The sequence below is a fragment of the Sturnus vulgaris genome, chromosome 1 (assembly GCF_052056855.1).
Source record: "Sturnus vulgaris isolate bStuVul1 chromosome 1, bStuVul1.hap1, whole genome shotgun sequence".
NCBI lineage: Eukaryota > Metazoa > Chordata > Aves > Passeriformes > Sturnidae > Sturnus > Sturnus vulgaris.
Window position 1 is genome coordinate 13,474,958 of NC_142243.1, and position 23,922 is coordinate 13,498,879.

Here is a 23,922-nt window from a genome sequence, read left to right on the forward strand (position 1 = left end):
AAAGTGAAAAATTGGTTTGCATTTTTGAATTGTCTTTCAGAGAATTACTTTGAACAGGTTTTCAATGTATTTTACCCTTGTTGTAATGCTGTCTAATCTAGTTTTGTTTTAAATAAGAAACTAAAATTTGCCACACTTTAGCCATTCAGGAGGTGAAACAAAGGGATAGCCCAATTTCTTCACTATTTGGAAAATTGCAAACGATTTAGCAGACGTGGAACTGTCACCACACCGTGTGGAGAATGTTGTGGTTGGGTTGTGATGCTGGGAGTTTGCAGGGGTACAACTGCAATTTAGAATCACAAGTGAGTTTATGCAATGACAGCTAGTAATTGAAGTACACAGATCATTCTAATGCGTCATTTTGTATACGAGCTGCAGAGTCTTTGATGAGACTCTTGTTACATATTGCAAATCATCTGAAATTAAAAGTACAGCAAAATTGCTTCATTTTTCGTGTCCCCTTTCACCCAATCCTCCAGCAAAACCCCACAGGGACACCATGCTGAACTAAATCTTAGTGTTAAATTATGTGTCCTCATTAAAATTACTCCAAAATGCTGCAGTTAAGCGTAGTGGTGGTATTATGACTTGGCAGTTTTAGTATTATATTGATCAATTTCCATTTCAAACATGATAAAGCTGACATGCCCATGGTCCCCAAAGATGTTTGGGAAAAAAGCCTTCTCTTTTAAAAAATTAGGGCATTTAATTGTAACTGATGATGCATGTCAGCCCTGGTCCCAGAAGGGCTTACAGCTGCATTTCCAGAAGAAATGAGAATTCCCTGTGTGACCCTGATGGCTTCTGTACCATGGAAACTTCTCCTTTATGGTATTGTAGCTAAAAGTGACACACACCTTTTTCAGCTGGATATTGGGAGCATGTGTGCTAAAGCTAGATCATGCTGAAGACAGGTACAACTTTGTGGATTAGCAATGAATATTTTACACAGAAAATCTCAAAACAATATATATTTTAAATAGCAGCACCACAGGTGGCCCAGTAATCGCAGTGTCTAAGCTGCAGCAATGTTTTTCACCGTACTTCTATAGTTTGTCAGCACAGCTATCTTTGAATTAGCCCTGGCAGTAATGGAAACCCCTGCAAATATGGGGTTACAGGTAGCCAGGAGCACCTTCAGGCTGTGTGGTGTAGGTGTCTGTGAGAAGGATGGCATGTGGCAGTGCTGAGTGCTGATCCCTCTGCTCCTCCTCCAGCTTGGTGCTTGTCCCAGTGCTGTCACTTGTGGGGTACAGGGAGAGCTGTTTGCCACAAAGCAATGGCAAAGAAAGGAGTGGAGAGCTTGTCTGTGGCTGGTGGATCTTCTAATATTTCACTATTTGGCTAACACCAACATGACTGTGTGTGTGATTGCTGCACTGGTATTTTATTCCAATCTGATAATAGCACTATTTTGAATCTCTGAAGAAAGGTGATAGGTGAAAGTGCTGGGAAACCAAAAGAGTTGCAGAAACCACATCTCTCTACCATTCCAGCTTTTATTTCTGCTGTCAGAAAAAAATTGCTGAATGGCTTGGATGCCTTCTGTATAAAATGAGCTGATTTAAGTCTTAGCAGGAGAAAGGCAATCTTCTACAGGAGCAGACTACAAGCAGAAATATTTTGGTAGGTGGGATGAATGTACTCTTCCTGTCAGCACATATAACACTAGGCGTAAACTCTGCGAAATTCTTGACATTAGCATAGATACACAAAACAGAGGCCTAATTTAACTCTCTTAGCTTAGATAATTTCACTTACATTGAATGCTGTGATACCTGAGACTTTTTACAAAATTTCCAATATAAACTTTGTGCAATGTGACTGTTCATTGTGATTCTGAGACCTGGTGATTGAATGATTGAATAACAACACATCTCTAGATGAACATCTTTCCTTTGCTCTTACAGGAGAAACACTCCTATGCAGGCATAATGGATGCTGTGTGGAGAGAGGTCTTTGTGTTTTATAAATAAAAACGTCTTTCTAAAAAGTTTCTATTGAACATTGTAAGTGGAAATCAATAAAAAAATGGAATTCTCTATGAAGTACAGAAATACAGCAAACATCTTGTTTCATAGGAAGAAATTTCTGTTCATTCAGACTAGGGTGATGTCAGGTAGTGGGTTATTGTAGCAGGTGACAATAATGCATGCACCAACTGTATGGGTGGTTTTGTGCATAAAAGGATTTTTTGTTATTTCTTTGTCAGATTCTGATTTTGTTGTTATACCTGCCCACCACTTGGAACAAGAGAAATTGTTGTTTTGGCTTATAGGAACTGTTCCACTCCTGTCACATGAAGAGAAGAATTGAATAAGAGAAGCAGCAGGAAAAAATCAATTTGTACACACCATTCCCTGGCTTTTATGACATTTGCTGTGCAAAGCTGACTTTCACTTCCCCTTTCTAAGCAAGACACTGAGCAAGTTTCTAGTTTGCTGTGTGGTTAACCAGCACTGGAATACTGGATTTTTAGTTGCTGAAACACAGAGTTTTTGCTCATTTGTGGCAGAGTAAAGTAATTTACATGGTTATTTGTTAAGCTGGTTACCTGTGCAAACATATTTTTACAAGGTTATCTTGTGCTGGATGAATTGAAGCTTTAATATCTTGAAATGGGAGGCTTTATTTTATACTAGAGTGTCTTTCAAGAAAATAAGTTGACATCAGTTAAGAAAGCTTAGGTTTGATATGTCTGGGAAAAGATTGTTCTTGCACAGGAAGCTTTTGAAAACTGCTGTATTTCACAGTTATGCGAAGACCTGAATTTCTTACCAAAGCCTGTCATGTATTTACAAGAAATAAAGTTGTGAAGGACAGTTGTAAGGGAATTGATGCTGCATCTAGAATGTTGGACTAATATTGTTCCAGGCTGAAGAAATATCAGTATGGCAAACAGGGAAAGGAAATACTCATGCTGATGGAATGAAGTATTGATTTAAGAGGGGGTCAAAAATCTGCTGTGTGCTATAAATACAGAAAATAATAACTTTTAGCTGCAAAAGTGCACTGGTGTTTGTTTATTATTTTAGAGGGTTTTGAGATTCCTAAAAGTGATAATATTGCAAAATATGTAGGACTACAATCTTGTTTTAAAAATAGATACTCTCTCTAAATTATCTGATTTGCCATGAAGATAGACAAACATTGACTGGAAAAAATACTCTGCTTCTGAAGGAAGTATACTTATATATCATATAGTATATTTATAATTCTCTTTTGAGAAGCTAAGCAGAATTTTAGCTCCATGTATTATTTCAGTTGGAAGGAACTAAGCTATGTAAGCTATCAGTAACACTGACTTTAGGCTAAGGTAGCTCCCATCATTAAGAATCTGCCTCTGTGCTTTTGTTGGCTTTTAGTGATCAGGCTGGGTAAGGACTAATAACCTTTAGAAGCTGAAGAATTTGTACAGCTTGTAGGAAGGATGTGCAGACAAATTCATCAATTAAAAATAAAGAGAAAAATTATCAGTCTCAGTAGGATCAGTGTATCTCTGTCAGCACAATCTCCATCTGCTGCTGTTCTACAAATGTGACTGTATTTGTGTACCTTCAGGCAAAGCATCATTATGTGAAATAATAAATTCAAGTTTTGAACTCTACAGCATGCTATTCTGGTCTAAAGGGCCATACCTGGAGCTGTGAGACTGATTTGATTGTAAAATTGATTACATATAGAGACTTGGGAAGATTATATAGTAGCCATAGCAGTCACTGAATGGGCTCATTTGGTACATTTGCTCTCAGTGAGAATGAACTGAGGAGCGTGATGCTCTGAAAGCCTTCCTGAGTATGTGCTTGGGAATCTTTGCACTAGAGGTTTGAAAAAGAGGAAGGAAAAAGAAGAAGGGGAGCATGACTGGGTGGAAGTTCTACAACTCCACCAAGGCTTTATTTGGGCATCCCTGGCATTAAGGAATGGGAGCTCTTGCCCTTGAATGGCTGAGCAATCACACTGTCTGTGGGTCCAGCCCTTGGGTCCAGTCTTTCTTTTGTATTAGTTTAATAACCAGCTGCATTGTTAATGTGCAAGGACTGGTTGTTTTTTATAAGACACTTTTTTGTTTCTTTTAAACTAGAAAGATGAAAACTACAGAAGCCTACCACGAGATACTAATAGCTGGTCTAACCAGTTTCAGAGAGACAATGCTCGTTCATCGTTAAGTGCCAGTCATCCCATGGTGGACAAGTGGCTGGAGAGGCAAGAACAGGTAATATATATGTGTATATATATATATATTACTTTATCAATTTAATCTTTATGCTACTCCAAGCTATTACAAAGAAGTGTATTCCTAACCTGACATAGGCTCTCTGAGCATAATAGAAGCACCAGCAGTATGCTGACTTAATTTGTATGGGATTTCTTCTCCTTCAAAAAAATCTGCATTAAGACTGAAATGGACACCTGAAAATAATTTAAGTTTTGAGTTCATAAACACATTCCTATTGTATATGGAGTGCTGCTGTTCTTCACAACTGATACAACAGGGTTATTTTAATTAGTATTAATTTGATAAACACTGCCATTGAAATCCAACAATAATACTACATAATAGCCAAATATCGGTCAGTTTTGGCACTGCACTTTAAAATGCTTGTTATTTTTAACACCATAAAACATATTAATTATAAATTTTATGACAGTCTTATCTTTCTTTACTGCATAGTTATATTGCTTTTTGTCTTTGGCATTTTTGAGACACTTAGTAATCCCAATTTGTGGTTGTTTTTATTTTGTTTAATTATTTCTTAATTTATTAATAAGTTAGTAGTCACAGAAGTTTAAAGGTCTGAAATTCATATTACCTAGCAGTTGCTTCATGTCTTTGTATATGCCTGAAATTTTCAAAGTGTATTCAGATGTATACAGAAAGTGGATCTTTAATATGGAAATTGGAAATATAGCAGCAAACTCATATGTAGGGTAGTGCATATGTAGGATTATTACCTAATTTTTCTTCTTTATGCAACGTGTCATGAAAATACTGAATTTTTGCATTGAACAAAAACGTACAGATTTTCTATTTTACAGCAATAAGATGTAAACCCAGAATTTGCTTTATACAGAAGAGCTTCAAAATGAAATTTGTTATTTGACACAGCCCAGGCTTTGTTACACTGTACAGTGTGACTGGAGGGGAAGGTTTATAATCCAGCATTGGGCTGGTGTCCTGGCACTGGTCTCTTTCACCGACAAATCCCTTACTGACCTTTGAAGTTTGGCATTGCCAAATCATAGCATACTCCAAACATTCTTTATTCAAGCTCATTCTTAGTTTGAAAGGAGGTTAAATAATATCACAGAGTATTAAAAAAAACCCCTCAAACTCCTCTCAAATGTGAGTTATTAACTATTTTTATGCCTCGTAATTATCCACAAATTAATTATATGTCGTATGAGAAAAGTTCTGTCTTTGGTCTTTCTATTCTTTCCTCTGCACATTTAATGCCAGCACTCCTTCCATTGCTGTTTTCTTCCAAGAAGATCCAGTGTTAGGCTGGATGAGGTGACCTGTTGTCTCTGTATCAGCCTGTGTTGTGAGGGAAAGTCAGTGCCCAGATTAGAAGGCACCTCCTGTGTCAGTTGTGCTTGTTTGATGTTGTCGAGGCATATTTCCATGCATCATTAGATTTGCACTATGGCAGTTAATGAAACTGTTGTCTCAGCAAAAGAAGTTGGATTAGAAATCTTCGTAGTGATCATCCTGTAAAATGTCGGGTCCATGAAATTTTAATATAGGATGTTTCATATTAAGCTTTTTGTTGATTTTATCTCTGAACAGCTTAACTAGTACAATTTGTTCACCAGTTAGGTAAATAATTTGCCAGTAGTGGTGGACTGGTAGCATTTTTGTTACCAGAATTAACTGTTCACAGTTTGAAATTGTAAATATGATGTTTCTTTAGAGCAAGTTCTCTGCTTTTTGTTTTTGTTCGTTTGTAGTGGTGTTTTTTTTATTAAGAGAGAGGGATTTATTCTTTGAATATGTTAATGATTCTGCATGTACCTAGAAGATCAGGATCCTTTTGCAGTTTCATAGCAGCAGGATAATTAATTAGACTGAAACCTGTTTAGTAGGATACATACAGGAGAAGAAAGTCTGTTGGGAGAGTGGGATACACTATATGGAAGAAAGGGAGGGCCTGGTAGGGGATGGAGTAGCTGCAGACAGAGATATTCTTCCACACCTTTTGGTGTTTTTAATATCTTCTTCAGTATCCTCTGTGGGATGTCATTTTCCACTGGTTAAACCTTCACTTCTGAGAACGGGAAGCTCCAGCAACGAGGTTGCAATCTGGCATAATCAATTAATTTAGCAACTTCCAGTTGTGTTCCTGTGTGCTTGGCAGAGCAGTGGAGGGGCTGGAGTGCTCTGTGCCCCCTGCCAGGACGTGCATGAAGAGTGGCAGACAGCAGGTCTGGCACCGAGGGTAAGGCAGCAGCAGTGCCAGGAAACCTGTAGGGCAGAACCCATTACAGATAGCAGGGGGATTCATAGTGCTGATCTAACCTGCCTTTATGGCTCTTCAGAGAAGGTAGTAGGGAACATTGTGTTCATCTTGCAGACTCCAGAGGCTTTTTGTTGGATGAAGGCTCTTCTGTCTGAGCTCAAATTGCTTCTCTCAAAGCTGGCCTCATCTCTTTCTTTGAATATAAGGCGAGAAAGAATTCCAGGGTGATCTTTGTCACCTTCTAGCATAAATGAACATTCACTGGAATTGCATTTTGAAAGCGTGATGTGCCAAAGAAGTACAATTATTTTTGTGTGGACAACACCTCATTTCCTATGAACAACACTAGGGAGCAAACTAATTCTGTAGCATCACAGCTCATTCTGAAGATGAAACAAGAGACATTGTTTCTAAGGAACCATTATAAACCACTGTAGCAGGGATTAATAAGGGCATAGAATTAGACATGTTCAAGTAGATGTTAGAGAAGTAGTTCTGTAAACTTGTCTGGGTTTAAGTGCCTAAAAATGGTGGAATGTATGAAGCCCATTAAAATTCCTGGCAGTAATTGCTTTTGCTTGTATCTGTTGAGTTTTACTTGGGCTCTAGTAAATTAGAGTGATACATCAAATAAATGGAAAAGATTGTCTGGTTTACGAGTCCTTTAAGGTCTCTGGGTGTGTGTGCTGGTTAGCTATATCTACCTAGCAATTGTTCCCAGTTAGTTCCAGAGCCCTCTGGTTGGCCACAGGACAAATGATCCATGTGTTTCTCAGTAACTTCTGATATTTCTCAAGCCCATGAGATAAGTTTTATGAAACTCTGTACCAAGAATAATTTCACCACTATAGAGCCAAAAATGCCAATTCAGTCTCAGAATACATTTAGAAAGGTAAGGATTTTTAAGGGACTTTTTACAAGAGCATGTAATGATAGGACAAGGGGGAATGACTTTAAACTGACAGAGAATAGGTTTAGATTAGCTATAAGGAAGAAAATTTTCACTAGGAGGGCAGTGAGGCACGGAAACAAGTTGCACTAAGAAGTTGTGGATGCCCCATCCCATCAAGGCCAGGTTGGATGGGGCTCTGAGCAACCTGGTCTAGTGAAAGGTGCCCCTGTCCATGGCAGAGGGGTTGGAACTATAGGTGATCTTTAAGGTCCCTTCCAGCCCAAACCATTCTGTGATTCTATGATTGTATTTTTTACTCTTTAACTCATTTAATTCTTTTTTGCAGATTGTCAAGTACTAGGAAATAAAAAGTGCAATCTTTAATTTGATTCTGAAATACCTTAAAAAAAGTTGGTTTTTATTCTTTGCCTTGCCCTTCACAACACCTTCCTTTTCCCCACAGCAACCAAACTTTAAAGAATAGTTGAAAAATCTTATTTTCTCTGAAATTTATTCATATATGTGGTAATGTCACTTTTATTTGAGAACTCTTTCTTCCCTCAGTTCACCTCAAGCTTGCTTGGTCCCTGATCAAATCTGGCCTCATGCTGTTTCATACCAGGGAGACATGAAAGAGAATGAGTGAAAGAGTTAAAGTTTTCACCAATTCCTTAAGTTTCAGTACACAGAAACTTTCTCTCACATGGTGATTTTTGTTTTGTCAGTCAAATATTGGAACTTGAATTGGAACAGTGTATTTCTTGCTCAGCTGTTTGAGACTGGGTGCAAGGACAGCAGGAGAGGAAATCATAAAACAGCCTCACTTAAGTATGAAGCAGTTGATCAGATTTGCAAATACAATAAGTTTAGTGTATTTAAAACTATATGTAATTCTACATACATACAGATATATGGTTTTTTTATACATTTATACATTTGGTGTGTATCTTTATTTATCAGTGCATGAAAACAAGGTAGAAGATGGAGTAAAATTTCATAGTTGTTACTGAAGAACATGTCTGATTCCTAAGTGCCATGTAGCTTTCTGGTATCCAGCAATAGCCAGAGACTAGAGCAACTGAAATGCATTCTGAAATGGCAAGAGAAGCTGGTTACTGCTGCAGAAATGTGCTGTATGGAACACTTCCCTGAGTTATTTTTGTTCATGACATCTGTCCATAGTAATCTGGTTCAGTTTCTCTGGTTCCTGTTGCAGCAGGATCAGACGTGGAAGTAGCATATGGGTCTTGTGTCTCCAGCTGTAGAGTACCTGCCTTCAGCTTGTATTTTCAGCAAAATAAGGCCTGCTTTTAATATGATTGAATATGCTCTCTCTAAACATTTGGGTACTATAAATTAATGCGTTTTAGCACTGTCAGTTGAAAAAAAAAATCAAAGCTTCAGAGGTAGGTTGGTGAATTTAAACCACTAGTTTCATGTGGATTTGTCAAATTTTCATATAACAACGAAAAACCTGTTTCTATTTAATGCCTTGAGAAAGAAGGCAGCAGTGCAGCTCATTTGTTTTGTTTATTTCTAAATGTTTCATAGTGTTATGGCTAATGTATATATTTTTGTTTTCACTAGTGTACCTCTTTTGTGCTTCTCCTTATCTGACAGGTGTATTTTGGCTTTTTTCCCCCCTAGGTTTTATCTTTTATTAAGACTGTAAATGCAGTGGAAGGGTTTGTGAATTCTGTTTCATAGCCTGAAGATGAGGGAAGCTCAGGGGTGGAGGCTCTTATCTCAAACTCCTCACATGTAGAGGTTGAAACTGCATTAAAAATTATTGTCATTATAAGAAGCAGGGCTTTTAAGATGTGGAAGAAGGAATAGCTAGGCTTCAGTTGGAGGAATCATTTTTAACTGGTTATCCATTACTCTGTAAAATGTCAGGGTAGAGACTATTGCTTCCCTCTCTCTCCAAGGACCATGCACTTCATAATTTGTCTCTTGTGATAACAACCTTAATGAATGTAGAACCATGACAGCATATCCATTATAAAATACAGAGATGGTTTTAAAGCTTACAATACTCTCTATAAAGGATACGTATCACAAAAAATAGAAAAATGCATGTGTTCAGAGCTGTACATGATACAGAGAGCTGTCTTTTTTGGGGGGCTGTCAGTGGAGGTCCTGTATGAAACGCAGGGAATGTGTGTGTGCAACCATGAGGCTGCCCAGTGTTTGTAAAACTAGGCAAGAGCACTGAGGCTGATCGTGGAAGGAGTAAATGTAACCAAATGTCATGTGTTTGCTTGTTTCTGGCTTGGCACAAAATTTAATATTGAGTAATTGGGTATAGTTGAAACCAGGGGCAGGTAGAAGTGACCAGTGCACTGGTGGAGGATTTATTTAAGTTTTGTGTTAATCAAAGAGTTGGTTGGAAGACCTCAAGGTGCCCCCTGCAAGAGTCCAGTCTTCCCAATCTCTTATCCACTTGAAAATAAAGGTTTTTTATTGCTTGAGATGGGTTCTTGGCCCTGTGATCACTCAGGCTTCACTCTGATAGGGCTGTCAACACTCTGACTGCTACAGCAGTTGTTTCTCCTGGATTTTGTGCTGTGAAGATGTTGGAAAGTTTATTTTGGCCAAAGAATATTTTCTCTTAGCTGGTGGTGCTACAGGTAATTAGGTATTGACTGTTCCCTTTATTTCTTTATACTGGCAAGATGTGAGCTGTTTCAGTGTAGGAGCTCAAATGCTCAGATGAAATGTAAGCTATCAAGTGCTGGCTTTCAGCCTTCACTCAGCATGAAGAGGGGCAATTACAGCTCAGTAAGGGCAGTGGTCTGAGGCAGCCAAATGCCCTGTGTGGCTGCCAGAAGAGCACCCTGCCATCTTGGAGCTGTCACTAAATACACGTGTAATAATGTTTTCCTTATTTTTTTTCTCCTTTTTTCTTTGACTAATCACCCCTGTGGACTACTTTGTATATGTAATATGGTCAAAATGTGTATGCAATTTCCAATAGCATTTGACTTCCCATAAGACTGTTGTGGTAGTGGAGTATCACTGATCTGTATGGGACCACAATTAAGTAATTATTCTCTAGATTTGTTTCAGTGTTCTCCCTCTGTTGCTTTTATTAGATAGGAAAAAATGCTATGTGTAGTGAACTCCAAAATGAGAAACTTGTATTTCAGTGATTATAATGTACTTACAAAAATTATCCCAACTCCTGGTTTGTTTACCACTGGAGTATTTATCTGCATCAAACTGAGTGCATGAGCTCAGCTGGTCACTTCCAGGTTGGACATGCCAAGCTGCTTCCAGCAGTTCCAGCAGTGAGGTTCTTCTGCTGGTGAAGAGCCTGGCTCCCACAGACAGGCCTCGATCTGGGAATGACTTGATTCAGATCCAAATTTCTAAATTTAGTCATAATTTCCATATTTAAAATCAATTTTACTTTTAAGTCCCAAAAATTCGTATCTTTTTCTGATTTTTTTATTTTTTGTATTTTTAGTATTCCTACACCGATAGAAGAGTTTTCATAATTCCTGAATTCAAAAGAATATCTGTGTTTTCCTGTATAAACCTTAGATGTGAATATGTTAATACAGATACTTGTTAAATAGTCTTTGAATGTTTGTGTATAACCACAGAAACAAAAAAGCCTTAAAGAGAATTATTTTTATGCTGAATGCATCAGTATGTACAGAGATAGAATGAAATTTCAAGATACAACCAATGCAGTATGTATTAGTGTTTAGAAAATATTAATGTGGAATTTATAAGTCTGTGCACTTTCATAGAAAATTGACATTTCTGGACATGACCATAATTGCATATTTTGGATAGAGAAGACTCTTCTTATTTGTCTTGGAGTCATGAACAGATTTGAAGTTGTTTTTCAGTGCTGAGGATTTCAGTTTATATGAGGTAGGAGGTTGGAATAAACAGCTTTATTGCTTGGGGACAGCTGTAGTGGTGATGCTTTTATAAACACTGTTTCATGCTGGCATCTATCTTGTTCTCCTTTCAAAAATAATATGTCATTTCATACTGTGTATTAAATAGGTGAGACAGTCGGGGGCTACAGTCTACTTTCAGTTATATGCTGCTGTGTAGATATGAATTCAGTGGCAGAATGTAACTCCATATGTGTCCACATTAAAAAAAAAAAAAGTGCCAAACGAAAGCCAGAAATGGCAATTTTACAAAAATATTCATGTTTTTTAATTATTATAGAAAAAGACATGCATCATGTTCAGGTGTGTATTATACTGTCACTCTCAAAGATGTTTAAGTATAAGCAGGCAGATGATAGACTGCTCTGAAAGTTACAGAATCAACAGCCCATGTTGGAGGATACCTGGTCACCTGATCCTCCCTTTTGAGGGAAAGAGAGCCCAGGTGAGACTTCCTGGTACCTGTCCAGTCCTGTCTTGGCCACCTCCAGTGATGGGGACTCTATCATGTTCTTAGGGAGGTTCTTCCAGTGATTGATTGTTCTGATTATAACAAAAGCCCCAAAAAACCAAAACTAAACCAAACCAAAGAAACACCACCAACAAATCTTTCTTGTATTAAGGTGAAATCTTGCCCGAAGCAATTTGTAGCTGTAGCCCCTTGTCTTCTCATTATGTGTTCTCTTTGTGAAGAGAGAGCCTCTGTCCTCTCTGTAGCTACCATTTAAGTACTCAAATAATGTGATGAGGTGCCCCTGAGCCCTCTCCAGGAGGAGAACACTTCCTCAGTCCTTCTCCACAGTGCATGCTTTCCAATCCTTTAATCACCTTCATGGACCTCCTCTGAACCCTCTCCAGTGAATCCTTGTTTTTCATAAACTGGCAGCCAGACTTGATGCAGTTCTGCAGGTGCAGCCTGACAAGCACTGAATGGAGTGAGATATAACAACTCTGTCTGCTGTAAGACCCACTCTGTTTTGCAGAAACTTTTCGGAAAGTGTTGTCACACGTGAAAGCATTTTCTGACTTGCTAGTAACCATAGACTGCTATTTTTCTGCCCTTTTGGACCAAGCTATTTAAATAATCCTGTTGTTATGGTAATTTATGGTAATGAACTTACTATACCAGCAGTATAAATAATACTCTCTAAAATTGCAGAGAGATGCTGTAGGAAGCTTTCAATTAATTATTGCTGTTAGTTTTTCAACTGTTTTCTAAATATTATGTGGAACAATATTATCTTGTTCTTTTTAGACTTCTGTCTGTCCATGGCAGCAGGTCAAATAATATCTGAAAATCCATTAATGGCCCTGGAAAAGCATTTTGTCAAAGGATGTGTGTGGATTTTTTATTCTTTGCTTTCTTCATGCTGTGAAAAGGTTTATCTTCTGATATGTTTACTTTCTAGTCCAGGTGTATATAATGCATTCCCACTACTTGTTTATAACAAAAATGCTCTCTGTTTTCATAATGTGCTTGTTGGTGCTGCTGTGCTGTGTCTTCAGTAGTCCTGATGGGAACGTGGCAGGAATTAGTCCTGTTCAGCCCAGCTTGGGGTGATGATGGTCACAGCTTCCCCCCTGCACAGCCCTGCCTGCCTGGGAAAGAGGGGGGAGAGGTGGCCCTGAGATGGCCGAGTGAGCAGCACTGAGCAGGAGCCACAATTACAGAGTGCCAAAGTAATGCAGAACTGAAATACATTAGTAAAATTAAAATTTGTCCTCATTCCCTCGGTGGGTAATACAGTTAATGAAAATAGATCTAATCAAATTAAGATAATTTATTTCATTAGTTTACGGCACTGTAAAACTTTTCAGGGCAGTACAGCCCTTCTGTGCAAATCTGAAATAGATGCAGTTCCACTGTTCACTTCAAAGACCACAAAGGTTAAAACTTTTAAGTGTATTAAAGCAATTCTGTTAATTGTGTCTATAGAGGATTCTCCCTTGCCCTTCTTGGTAAAGTATTCTTAATTTAAAATTCACATTACGCTCGTTCTGCATTTTAGCTTTTAACCAAAGTGTAAATATGTGATTGCTTGTGTCTTCAAGGCATAAAAAGAAATTATGCATTCTTGTTTCAGAAGATGGTACTGGTAGTACATGGTATTGATATTTTACCTTTTCTCCCTTTTCATTTTGTATTCTTATTTTCTGTGCTCTGCCTTTCTTTTCCTCCTTAATGGTACCTGCTTAATGGTTTGTAATACAAGTTGCTATGGGGCAGGAACCAATTCCTTGGAAGGAAAGAGATGCCATCTCTACAATCCATTCCCTAAATCCCTTTCCTGATTTATTTTGTGCAGTCTTGATGCTGGTTTTTTCCTATATTCTATCAGAAGGACACCATTCAAAATTAGAAGGTTATCCCAGATGCTGTAGGTTTGGGGTTTTTTTTCACCGAACCACAGAATAATTGGCTTTAGAAGGGACTTCTGTAGATCTTGTAGTCCAACCACCTGCTAAAGCAGGTTCACCTAGAGTGCACATGATCATATCCAGTCAGGTTTTGAATATCTCCAGAGAAGGAGACTCCACAAACCCTCTGGGCAGCCTTTTCCAGTGCTCTGCCACCTTCAAAGAGTTGTTTTCTTGTTCCTTTCAAATTACAAGAAAACCCAAGATCGACAATTTGCTTGGTTTTGTTGTCAAACCAAGCTTTTATAAGTCTTAATTAGAAGCCAAACTGGTCTTAGCTTCAGCTTCACATTGACCTAATTTTTGACCTTAAATGGAAAAATAAGTGTCCTCTGTTTTTTTTAAATTTTAATACTCTGATTTTCTTCCTGATACTATTTTTCTTCTAAATGGCTTATGTTACTTATTTTAAAGTAATCTATATACTATTAATTTGTAGTGAAAGTTTCAGTCTTCTTACACTAAAATAAAACCACTTTTTACACTAAAATAAGCTTTCCTGGACTGGAACATGGATGTGAGAGCTCTTGGCTTCTCATTATAGTTTTTAGGGGAGGTTCAGGTAAATCACTGCTGAGACCTGCATGTCAGTTAACTACAAGCAGAACAGAAATAAAGACAAAGGGGCTATTTTGGGCAAGGGAAAAAGACAGATTTTATCTGAATGGGAAACCTATCTTTATCTAATTTATTGAATAATAGTAGGATTATTTTAATATTTTTTTCTTTCTATGAATTTTTCTTTCACTAATTGTGAGGAAGGTGCTTTCAGAAAAGGGCCAAGTTTGTCCTTTTTGTAGTAGAAGTGATCGTTAATTTATCTTCCATTGGTGGAAATAGGAAAGGTGCTTACTCTTTAAAATCCTGTGTGGACAGGTCATTTTAATGACCTTATTGCACTTTGCTGTAAATGGGAATGAGACTGTGTAACTTAGAGTTAATAATTGAGTTATGTGGAAGTAATTTGTCTGGGTTTTTGTTTTATTTTGGGTTTTAAATTTAATCTTGATTTTATTGCTTAAGTATGAGCATTTCATTATTGAATGTAGTACTCTCTGGCTGTATTAAGTGGTTACTGTAATTTATAGGCTACTTTGAGAAATGTCATGATTCTCATGAAGCGACACGGCAAGATTTAGAGAGTGCAGCAGCTGAGTGAATGGAATTACGTAATATGACCTGGTTGATGTGAGATACCATAAGATTTTAATTTATTTCCTCAGTATAACTGGGTGAGAAAAGAAGATAATAGACCAGCCCCGCCAGTTCATTCAGTGGCTGATTTGAAAATAAGTCCATTCTAAATTGATCTCGAAACTACTTGGAGTTGCATATGGAGTGGTCAACTTCTTATCCAGGGTGAGCAGGGACAACAGAACTAAGTTGGTTAGGAAATGGGGCTGTATGAAGAAGTTATTTACTTCTATATATTTCACATACAATACAGAAAAAAACCAAAAATACCTCTCTTTTTTGTAAATGTTTTTTTTTTTTAAATCTGATTTAATGAATAATTAAAAATCTTTTCAAAAGACCCGAGAATTAACTGCCATCTGCCTTGTGGCACTGGTGGGGTTTTTTGATGAATCCTTGTGCCAAAGAAAGAACACCAATATAACTGATGCAGTTACTCTGGGTGAGGGAGGTTCCATACTCACAATATACAGAATTAAAGCAAATACAGCACAACTAGTGTTTCCATGAAGAAGCAATCGATTGGATGAACAAAAGAGTTTCTGCTAATAAAACTGCTGTAAAGATTTTACTTTTCAAACAAATACTACTTTAAATTTTGATCTCTTGAATGTGATATTTTAAGAATCAGTATTGTTGCCCAGATCCTATATTAAGGTATTACTTTCATGCCATCTGTATGTGGTTACTTCAACTTCATTTGGATTGAAATTTTTTTATGGTTCTTTTTCCATCCAAGTGTTGACTGTTTATGAATTTGAGCAAAATCAGTTGGCTATTATTTTCATTTGCCTTCGAAAATATTGCTTGTTTTTCCTGTTTAAAAATCAGGGCAGTATACATATAAAGTTATTTCTAAAATGGGAGAGGGGAAAAAATTACCCTTTGCTTTGTGTACTGCAGGCATTTTTACAGACTATGGAATAAACACATGAGGAATGAGGTACCCAGTATGATCAAAACCTCTGGTTCTCTTACTATTTCTTCAAAATGCTAGGCAGGAAGCCAGTGTCCAGTCACTTTGTTTCAAAGCTTAATTTCCTCTTCCTTTTGCAATACCCTCATTTGTCTTAAAAAATCTTTACTTTCCTAATGTGTAGGAACTCATGATTGCTTTTAATTCCACTCATTTATCCAAAGCACAGACTAAATTAAATGTCCCAAAAGAAAGCGGCCATATCTGTGAGCATCTCTGTTTAAAATTTTTTAAAGTTGCATTGAGTCTTCCATCATGCCATTTTTATTTATCTTGATTTTCTAGGCAATGATTGTTACAACAAAGCACAGACTTCATAAAGCAAGTCCATCAGTAGTTCTTTCTTGTAGTTACACTTTGCCACTATAAATAGCTTTCTCTTCATGAAAACTCTTTTAACTCATCCTCTCATCAGAGTTGATGGATTTTTCTGGTGATTTGAAGGGCTTTAAAACTGTTCTCCATGCAAAAGACATGATATTATATTTCAGTAGGATAGTGTGTATTGTAGCATTATGGGGAGGTGAAATTAATATAGCTCAAGGACTGACAATTTTTTTTTCTCTAGATTAACAAATGTCAGTCTTACTGAAAAACTGAAGATTGGGTAGGAGGCACTTCAGCTCCATACTGTTGTGTCAGAGGACAGCAGAATATACTGGGATGTAGGCTGGGAAATATGTAGGAAAAAAAAAAGTTGATATATTAGAATCAGTGTGAACCCACATATCTACCTACACCATTGCAGCACAGCTCCTTAATGATTGTTTAATTTTACGGCTTCTCTTGTTTGAGACACTTTGTGCACGTAAAATAAAAGCAGGTGCAGTGGAAGAGTTGTGCCCTCCCATGGTGGCCCCTGGGGGTTTGAGCACCTTGGTGCCAGGCACGCTTTGACTTGTCTTACTCCAAAGCCAAACCTCAGAAACCTTGGGTGAAACCAGAGCCGTGCTTGCATTTGCTGAGTGCAGCTGAGGCTGTTTTGGGTGGTGGGAGTCGCTTCGAAACCGCCCCGGGGCTGTTTCAGCAGAGCAAAGAGCAGCTGCTGGGGCTGGCTCTCGCTGGGTGTTCTGGTGAAGTGGTACCTCCCTGGGTCATCTCAGCCAGGAGACTCCACAAAAGATAAATTCATTTGATTTGTGATTCTATCCTGGTTTGCCAGTTAGAGCACAGCGAACCTGGACGTTCATTTTTATAGTTCAGCTTTGTTACTGCTCATCAATATAAACATTGGAGTTAAATGAAGTACAGGTCCATGCTTGTTTGTATACCAGAAATACAGAGAAATTCGTTAACTGGTCATTTTTAGGAACACTTTTAAAGTGTTGTCATTGATGACATGCACATATATACATGTATCTGAGCATCTGTACGTTTATATGTGTCTGTATATAACTTCTAAAACTTTCAGACAAAGCTTTTTCATGTAAATTTTCTTCTTTTTAAACATTCATGTTGCTGAGTTTTCAGTCATTTTCCTTATATCTTGTACTTACTTTGATAGCATCAGTAATTGTTTTAGATAAGAAAGTGCCTAGTGTAAACTTCAGCATACTGGAAGAGGTAGTAAATAAATATATATATTTTTTCTTTTTTAAAAAAATTTTGACTCTGTTTTTAAGCCTTGAAGAAAGCAGTGGTCTTTATGGTTATGTCTACAGCCTGAATTGACAGTGATGGCATGAGATGCTGGGTTTGTTCAGTCATACTCACCAGCATCAACAGAATTCATTTAACAATCTGGAAGATTTGTCTTACATCATGTGTTTTTAAAGTAATAATAATAATAATTATTCAAGTTTAGATTCTAAGAAGATCTTTCAGGAAAGGCTGAAATTCCAGCATATAGGTATTACACATCAATTTACTGATTTTCAAATCCTGGATTATTTTTTTCCCCCTCTTTTAATACCAGTAGTCTAAACTGGGATATCTTTTAGGTAGTTATGGTGATTAAAATCTAGGAGACCCTAAATAAGATTGGGGATCAGCAAAGCTATCAGTGTGGCAATGCTTAACAACATGAACTCTGGGAAGCACAGTCCTCCTTGCCTCTGGAACAAGAAGCTTGAATATCATTTCAAGAAGGAATGTTTCAGAAATACTCAAATAACCAGTTCATAATAATCAGTTCTATAGTATTATAAATCTATAAAAGGATTCTGCAAGTCACCTCTCTATTCTCAGTGACAAAGTTAATTTTTTCCCCCCCTGAAGACATTAATGTCACAGTGTGGAATAGTTTAACTTGCTTCCCTTCTGTTTTAGTAGCCTGGCAGAGCAGATATCACGGTCCCTGACACATCATTTTTTCTCCATACAGTACAGTGTACTTTGGGGCTTTAGCGCAGCAGTAGACTGGCCCAGGAATCACAATCTGGGATTATTGTCTTTGTGTATCCTCAAGGAGTAATATTTTAAAGTCACTGCATCTGTTGGTACTTAAGAGCATGATTTTTACGTTTAATTTTTGCCAGTTTTTACCATCTGTGTGTCTGTTTTTTGGCTCCTCACTTTAATTTTTCAGTTTAATTTCTCAGTTGCACTGGGATTGCTTTCTCTTTCTCACACATGCTCTTTTTGAGTCATCCATGAACTTATATTAAAAAAAAAGAAATTATTTACAGCAGTTGCATAAGAAAATTCTTGGCCTTCACATTTTGATTTTTTTAATGATCTCTTTTTATTGAGTCTCTTAGTAAATGCACGTCATTTTTGGAAGTGAAGTAACTTATTAGACTTTGTTTAAGTTTTAAAAAATTACTTTTGGATTAAATTGAAGCATTTTGGCGGGAAAAACTAGCTTGATCACATTCAACACATTCTAGTCTTTCATACTCATTTAGTTTTTAATGCCCAGGAGGGAATAATTTTCTTGAGAAATCTGTGTTATAATCATAAACAGACATAATTCAGTAATTTTCTCATGAAACATTGGCTGAAGTTCTCGCACTAATGACTTGAAGCTCACACAAGCGGGAAGGTTTTTGTTTAAATTCCAAGAAAAATACTAATGAAATGCATTAAAATAGAAACAAAATATACAGGCAGTGCGTTAGGGGCTGTTTTCAATAAAAATGATGTATCTTCATCAATTGAATAAATGTCTCACAAATTCAGGCATGTTCTAGCATTTCAAGAATGTTCTAATAGTACTTGAGTCATTTTCTCTGCTTATCCCTGATAATTTTTTTACAAAAAATTACATCGTGTAAATAAAGTTTTAACATACATGGGTAACTGTATGCACATTTATCAAATGTTTTGCTTCTGTATGCATTTGTGAGGATTGAAAACTCCACTGCTGCTCTGATCTTTTTCTTGACTTACGTATTTTGCGTCTCACCTAAAATATCATACATTCCTTAAGGTCAAACTTAGTGGCTTTTAAAAAGCATGCTAGTTTCTTTTTAGACACTTTCAAATACTTGTAACTGAGAATTTTAGAGTTTGTAATTTATCAGTGTACTTGCTTGCTCTTAGTTGATTTTCAAACCAAAATATGAACTTGCTTGCCTTTTGATCTTCCCCCACCCCCCTTGGTTTCTAATGAATATTTTGTGTAATGCTGCACAAAACACTGAGTAAGGATTACATTAAAATAACAACACTAGCAGGTAAAAACATGCTCCTTTTTGAATATGTGGCTCCTATAATCTGTAGTGCCCCCTCTCTTTGTGTGGGCTGCTTTGCATTATACTGTAGGTTATCAAAAGACCAAAAAAAGTAATACTTTGTTCACCTGATAAACTTTTTTAGAAAGGAAGTGTTGCTGTGAATTTCCAAGGAGCAGAATTGAACATTTTCTCTTCTGTCTGCATATGCCTCTAGCTTTTCCTAAAAACACTCATAACATTTTTTCACTTTTTACTGTGTTACAAAACTGGAAGGACATGGTGGTTTTTCCTCGAGGTATTTGAGCTTTCATTCCTACTCAATTCTTGGGTCTTGCTGTAAACTTTTTTTTTTTTGTTGTTTTGTTTTGTTTTGTTTTAGAGGAAGAGGACTGTTAGTGCTTATTTTTAATTATCTGTTGTCGTTAGTGGCATTTTCCACATTTACAAGTAGAGATTCAAACTGTATTTGAGTAGTACCAGAAATAATTTAAATTGCATTTTTCCAAATTTGAATTCCAAAATTTCCCCCAGCTCTAAGGATTTTATTACTGCCAAGTTTAAATTCCCGATTTCCTGACAAATACTCTGTTACTGTAAGAAAGAGAAAAGCTGGGCGAGCAAACAAGTATCCATTTCCCAGTGTACTGAGAGATGTGCATGTTTTCACTACTCTGTAAAAACATGGAGTTGATTTAGATTTAGTTAATATGCAATCAAGAGACTGATGATTATTTGTTATCCTGTGGCTTGACTCTTAAAAATTTGTGTGTTTTCAGTTGAGAGTACAAGGAAAGAGAAGAAGTAGGATGCTTTCAGTACTATGGTCTGTTAGAAAGGAGCAATCACCTCTGCTGTCTTTTTTTCTTGCCTTTTACATGGAGAGCAAGTTGTCTCATATTCTCATGAGATGGAGCTGTAATACCATGAGAGCAAAACCACGCATGCATTGGTCTTTCCATAGTGTCAGTGTACTTTGGGCTGAGAGAATTCAAGTAGTATTAAGTATTCCAAATGCAATGATGAGAGCAATCCATCTGTTTCCAGCAGCATCCTCTCTGAACTGGAGTCTTGCTCTTACCTTGAATTTTAACTAACTGTGTAAATCTAAGGATAACCTATATTTGAATGCCAGACACTCAGCTGTACTTTACAGTATATTTTAAAAGGCTTGTGGGAAGCTCGATATAAACTTTTGTCTTAGGTAGTTTCCCAGCTGACTGGTATGTTGAATTAATTGAGAATAGGAAGGGCTGGTTCAATTCATTTCCACCCCTTGTATCTCAGTCATTTTCTGCAACGATGCATAAGGATTGATTGCCATAGCAACAGTGTTTTAGCTTGTACTACTGTGAATGTGGTTAATGATAATAGAATTATCTACTCATTTTAAATCCTGTTATATTATTAGGTCATCTGAGCCATCCTCTTGCTATGTATTGAGTTATTCCCTGTAGCCTATCTTGTAGTTCTTTGTCCATGCTGCTTTTACATGTGTTGAGCAGTGGGGATTCTGCTTCTTCCCTTGGGAGACTTTCGAAATCTGATATATCACTCCATTAAGGATTTTTCCTGGTATTTAGCCTCATTTTACCTTCTTTCTTCCAGCTACATGGATTTGTACCTCATAGAAGTTCTGTTCTTATCTTCTTCCCTATCCAGCATTTAATCCTTCTTATTTACCTGTATCAGAATATAACAGCTCGGTATTTGTGTATTTCTTTCAGGATTTTCTTATAGGGAAAAGCAGGTTTATAAATACATCCTTTGTTCTTTACTACCTCATTTTGACAGGAAACTCCCTAGTACTCAGCTACTATTTAGATTACCTGAACTGCGAAGAAAAAAGCCTCCAACTTTCCCACGTTTAACTCTGTTTGCTGCAGCATATACACCACTGGATTTATGATTCTTGTGTGTGCATCTGTGCCTCACTCTGGCTGGTGTTCATAGTCTGTGGTGAGTGGGAAGATGTAGTTTTTTTCTCATAAAGCTGGAGAGATGTTCCTTCATCCTTGCTACAAGTCAGCAGAAGTCTCTGTCCTTGTATGGCCAGGCTAACGGTGGATGAGCACTGGTATCTCTGTTCCCCTCCACATCCACAGTTTGCACACTTTACTCTCTGGAAATTTACTGGGTTTCTAAATCCTTTCTGCCTATGTGTTTTTTCCACCATAAAGAGAAATATTTTCTAGTCATGTCCAAAGAGACATACAAGTACGAATGCAGTTGTCTGCTCCACTTCAGGCATTTAAAACTCTGTGCTACGAGTAGGTCAGGCAGACCAGGAATTAGTTTAAAACAAATAAAATATAACATTTTTTCTTACAATGGGACTGTGGGTTAGCTGCCTATATATTGCATCATTGGCCCACTCCATGTCTGCTTTCTCCAATGTTGTTGTGGAGCTGGTAAATAAGCCAGAGGAGTAATGTAATCTTTCCAGTAATCTGTTGTTTTCACTGCTGCTTATGCTTTTGGACTAATTTTCTTCATTAATATTTGATGTTATACCGTTGCCCATTTTCTTTTGTTTTATTCATCTACAGTATAAAGAAGTACTTATTACATTAATATTCATCCATACTACACCAAGAGGGAAAAAGACTAAAGGGACTTACTATTTGAAATTACTTTTAGAGCTAAATTTGATGCAAAATTATTTCATGCTAGTTAAAACCAGATATATGTATACCTCAGTATTATCACAGACTAGTTATTTAATGTATGGTTATTTTTGCTGAGTGTTTTGGTGGTTTATTGGTTTTTGGTTTTGAGAGGTGCTACTTTTTCCAAGATTCTTCCGTTTGAAGCTTAGGCTAAATTACATTTCTCAGAATTCTTTGTTTTGCATTTATTTGTGTTTCAATTTCCTCAGTCACCAGGATTCTCATTCCACCAGTGTAATGTAGTGAAGTCTCACAAAACTCACTGATCATGTTTTAAAAGATTGTTTTAAACCTAAGTTGTATTTCACTTGCAAATTTCATCACTTTGTTTTTGACTTACTCTTCCACTGTTTAGAATATATATGTGCAAGATATTCAAGTTTTGTTGTTTGCTTTTATTTTAATCAAACTGCAAACAGATTCTAAGTATTAATACTAAGGGATCATTCTGAGCCTGTAAATAGATGAGGATAGACCACAAAAAAGAAGAGTCAGTAACCTGATGATTATATTAAACGAAAATTCATAGGTTTTGAAGTAATTTGTTTTGTTTCTCCCCATTTTTTTCTTCAACTCATATACTCTTATGAGAACACCATGAGCTTTATTAATTTCACTGAGGAGACTTTGAGGCTTTGTCACAGAATTTTCTAATTTTTTTCCCTAAATTGGTTTTGCCTTTATAGTAAATCAGTTTTAATATAAGCTATCATGGCCCTTACCTTGTTTCAAAGGTTCACTCTCTGTTTCACTCTTCTAGTCCTGTAATGATAAAGCAGGTAATTTTCTATTTCTAGTCAGTACTGGTAGATCAGTATTGTCTTTGCATTACCCTCTGCAAGAGCCAGAGCTGGCCAAGCAAGGTGCTGGACTAGCCCAGCTAGATTGCCTGAAACTTGATGTGTTCTGTGACACTGGAAAGTGGAAGTGGCCAAAAATTTTGCCCAGGGATGTAGAGAAAGAAGCTCTCAGTGCAGCTTGATTTCTAAAGTCACTTCTTACTGAAATCCCAGCATTTGCTTGTTCTTCAGGTTTCTTCAAGCTTTCTTTTTATAGTTTGAAGAAAAAAGCTTCAGAACGGGAAGGTGATAGGAATTGCTTCCATCTGGTTTCCTAAAAGTATTTTGTTTTCCAGGTTCAGAAAATAGGTGTGAAGAGTTAAAGTAAAATAACCATTGCTTTTGGGAGGTCTTAGACTGGATTATCTTCATTGATTGGCTCATCTGGGATTCAAATGTGATTTCTGGGAAATTGCCAAGTTCCTGTACATTTTGAAACCTTCAACCTGGCTTTAGCTAATTTGTAGCTGAGTAAGTTAAGAAAACCTAGTGTCAAAATCAGAATGTTTAAATGTGGGATTTAGCAGTGTCTATGCTTTTGGGGTTTATCAGTGTCTGTGCTTTTTAAATCCTAATCAACAAACGTTTGTCTTGTTCCTTATTATATTTTGCTCCCCCAAATGCTACTGTTTGCATTTAAAAAGTGTTTAAGTAGACATCTGTGCATAAAGTGCGCTGTGACTCTGATGAGAAACACTTGGGTACATGCTTCTCTAATGTGTCTATGACTTCTTTATTTTTACCTTTTTTGGGGGTGGGATGGATGAAGAGGAATTTGACCACAAGACATGGTTTTTTTTGCCCTTTCTGTTCATGCATCTTAACTTTTAATGCATTCGAGAAATGGCTTTTAAAAGCACAGTTGTGCCTCTGTCTTAATTTGGTCTCATCTAATAAGATGGTAGAATTTTAGTAATTCATGTGAAATTGTTCAGTAGCTGC

The 23,922-nt window shown here is 37.0% G+C and overlaps 1 protein-coding gene across 12 annotated transcripts in view; it reads left to right on the forward strand.

The window, feature by feature from the left end:
• PARD3 (par-3 family cell polarity regulator) overlaps positions 1 to 23,922 on the forward strand; it is a 442,545-nt gene that overhangs the window by 188,739 nt on the left and 229,884 nt on the right. For 8 of the 12 annotated variants that reach the window (XM_088159644.1, XM_088159672.1, XM_088159667.1 and 5 more), the window contains exon 5: positions 4,088 to 4,219. The exons of the other annotated variants lie outside the window; for them this stretch is intronic. In XM_088159644.1, coding sequence (XP_088015770.1) covers positions 4,088 to 4,219 — 132 coding nt within the window. The remainder of the gene's footprint in view (positions 1 to 4,087; positions 4,220 to 23,922) is intronic. 12 annotated transcript variants of the gene reach the window in all.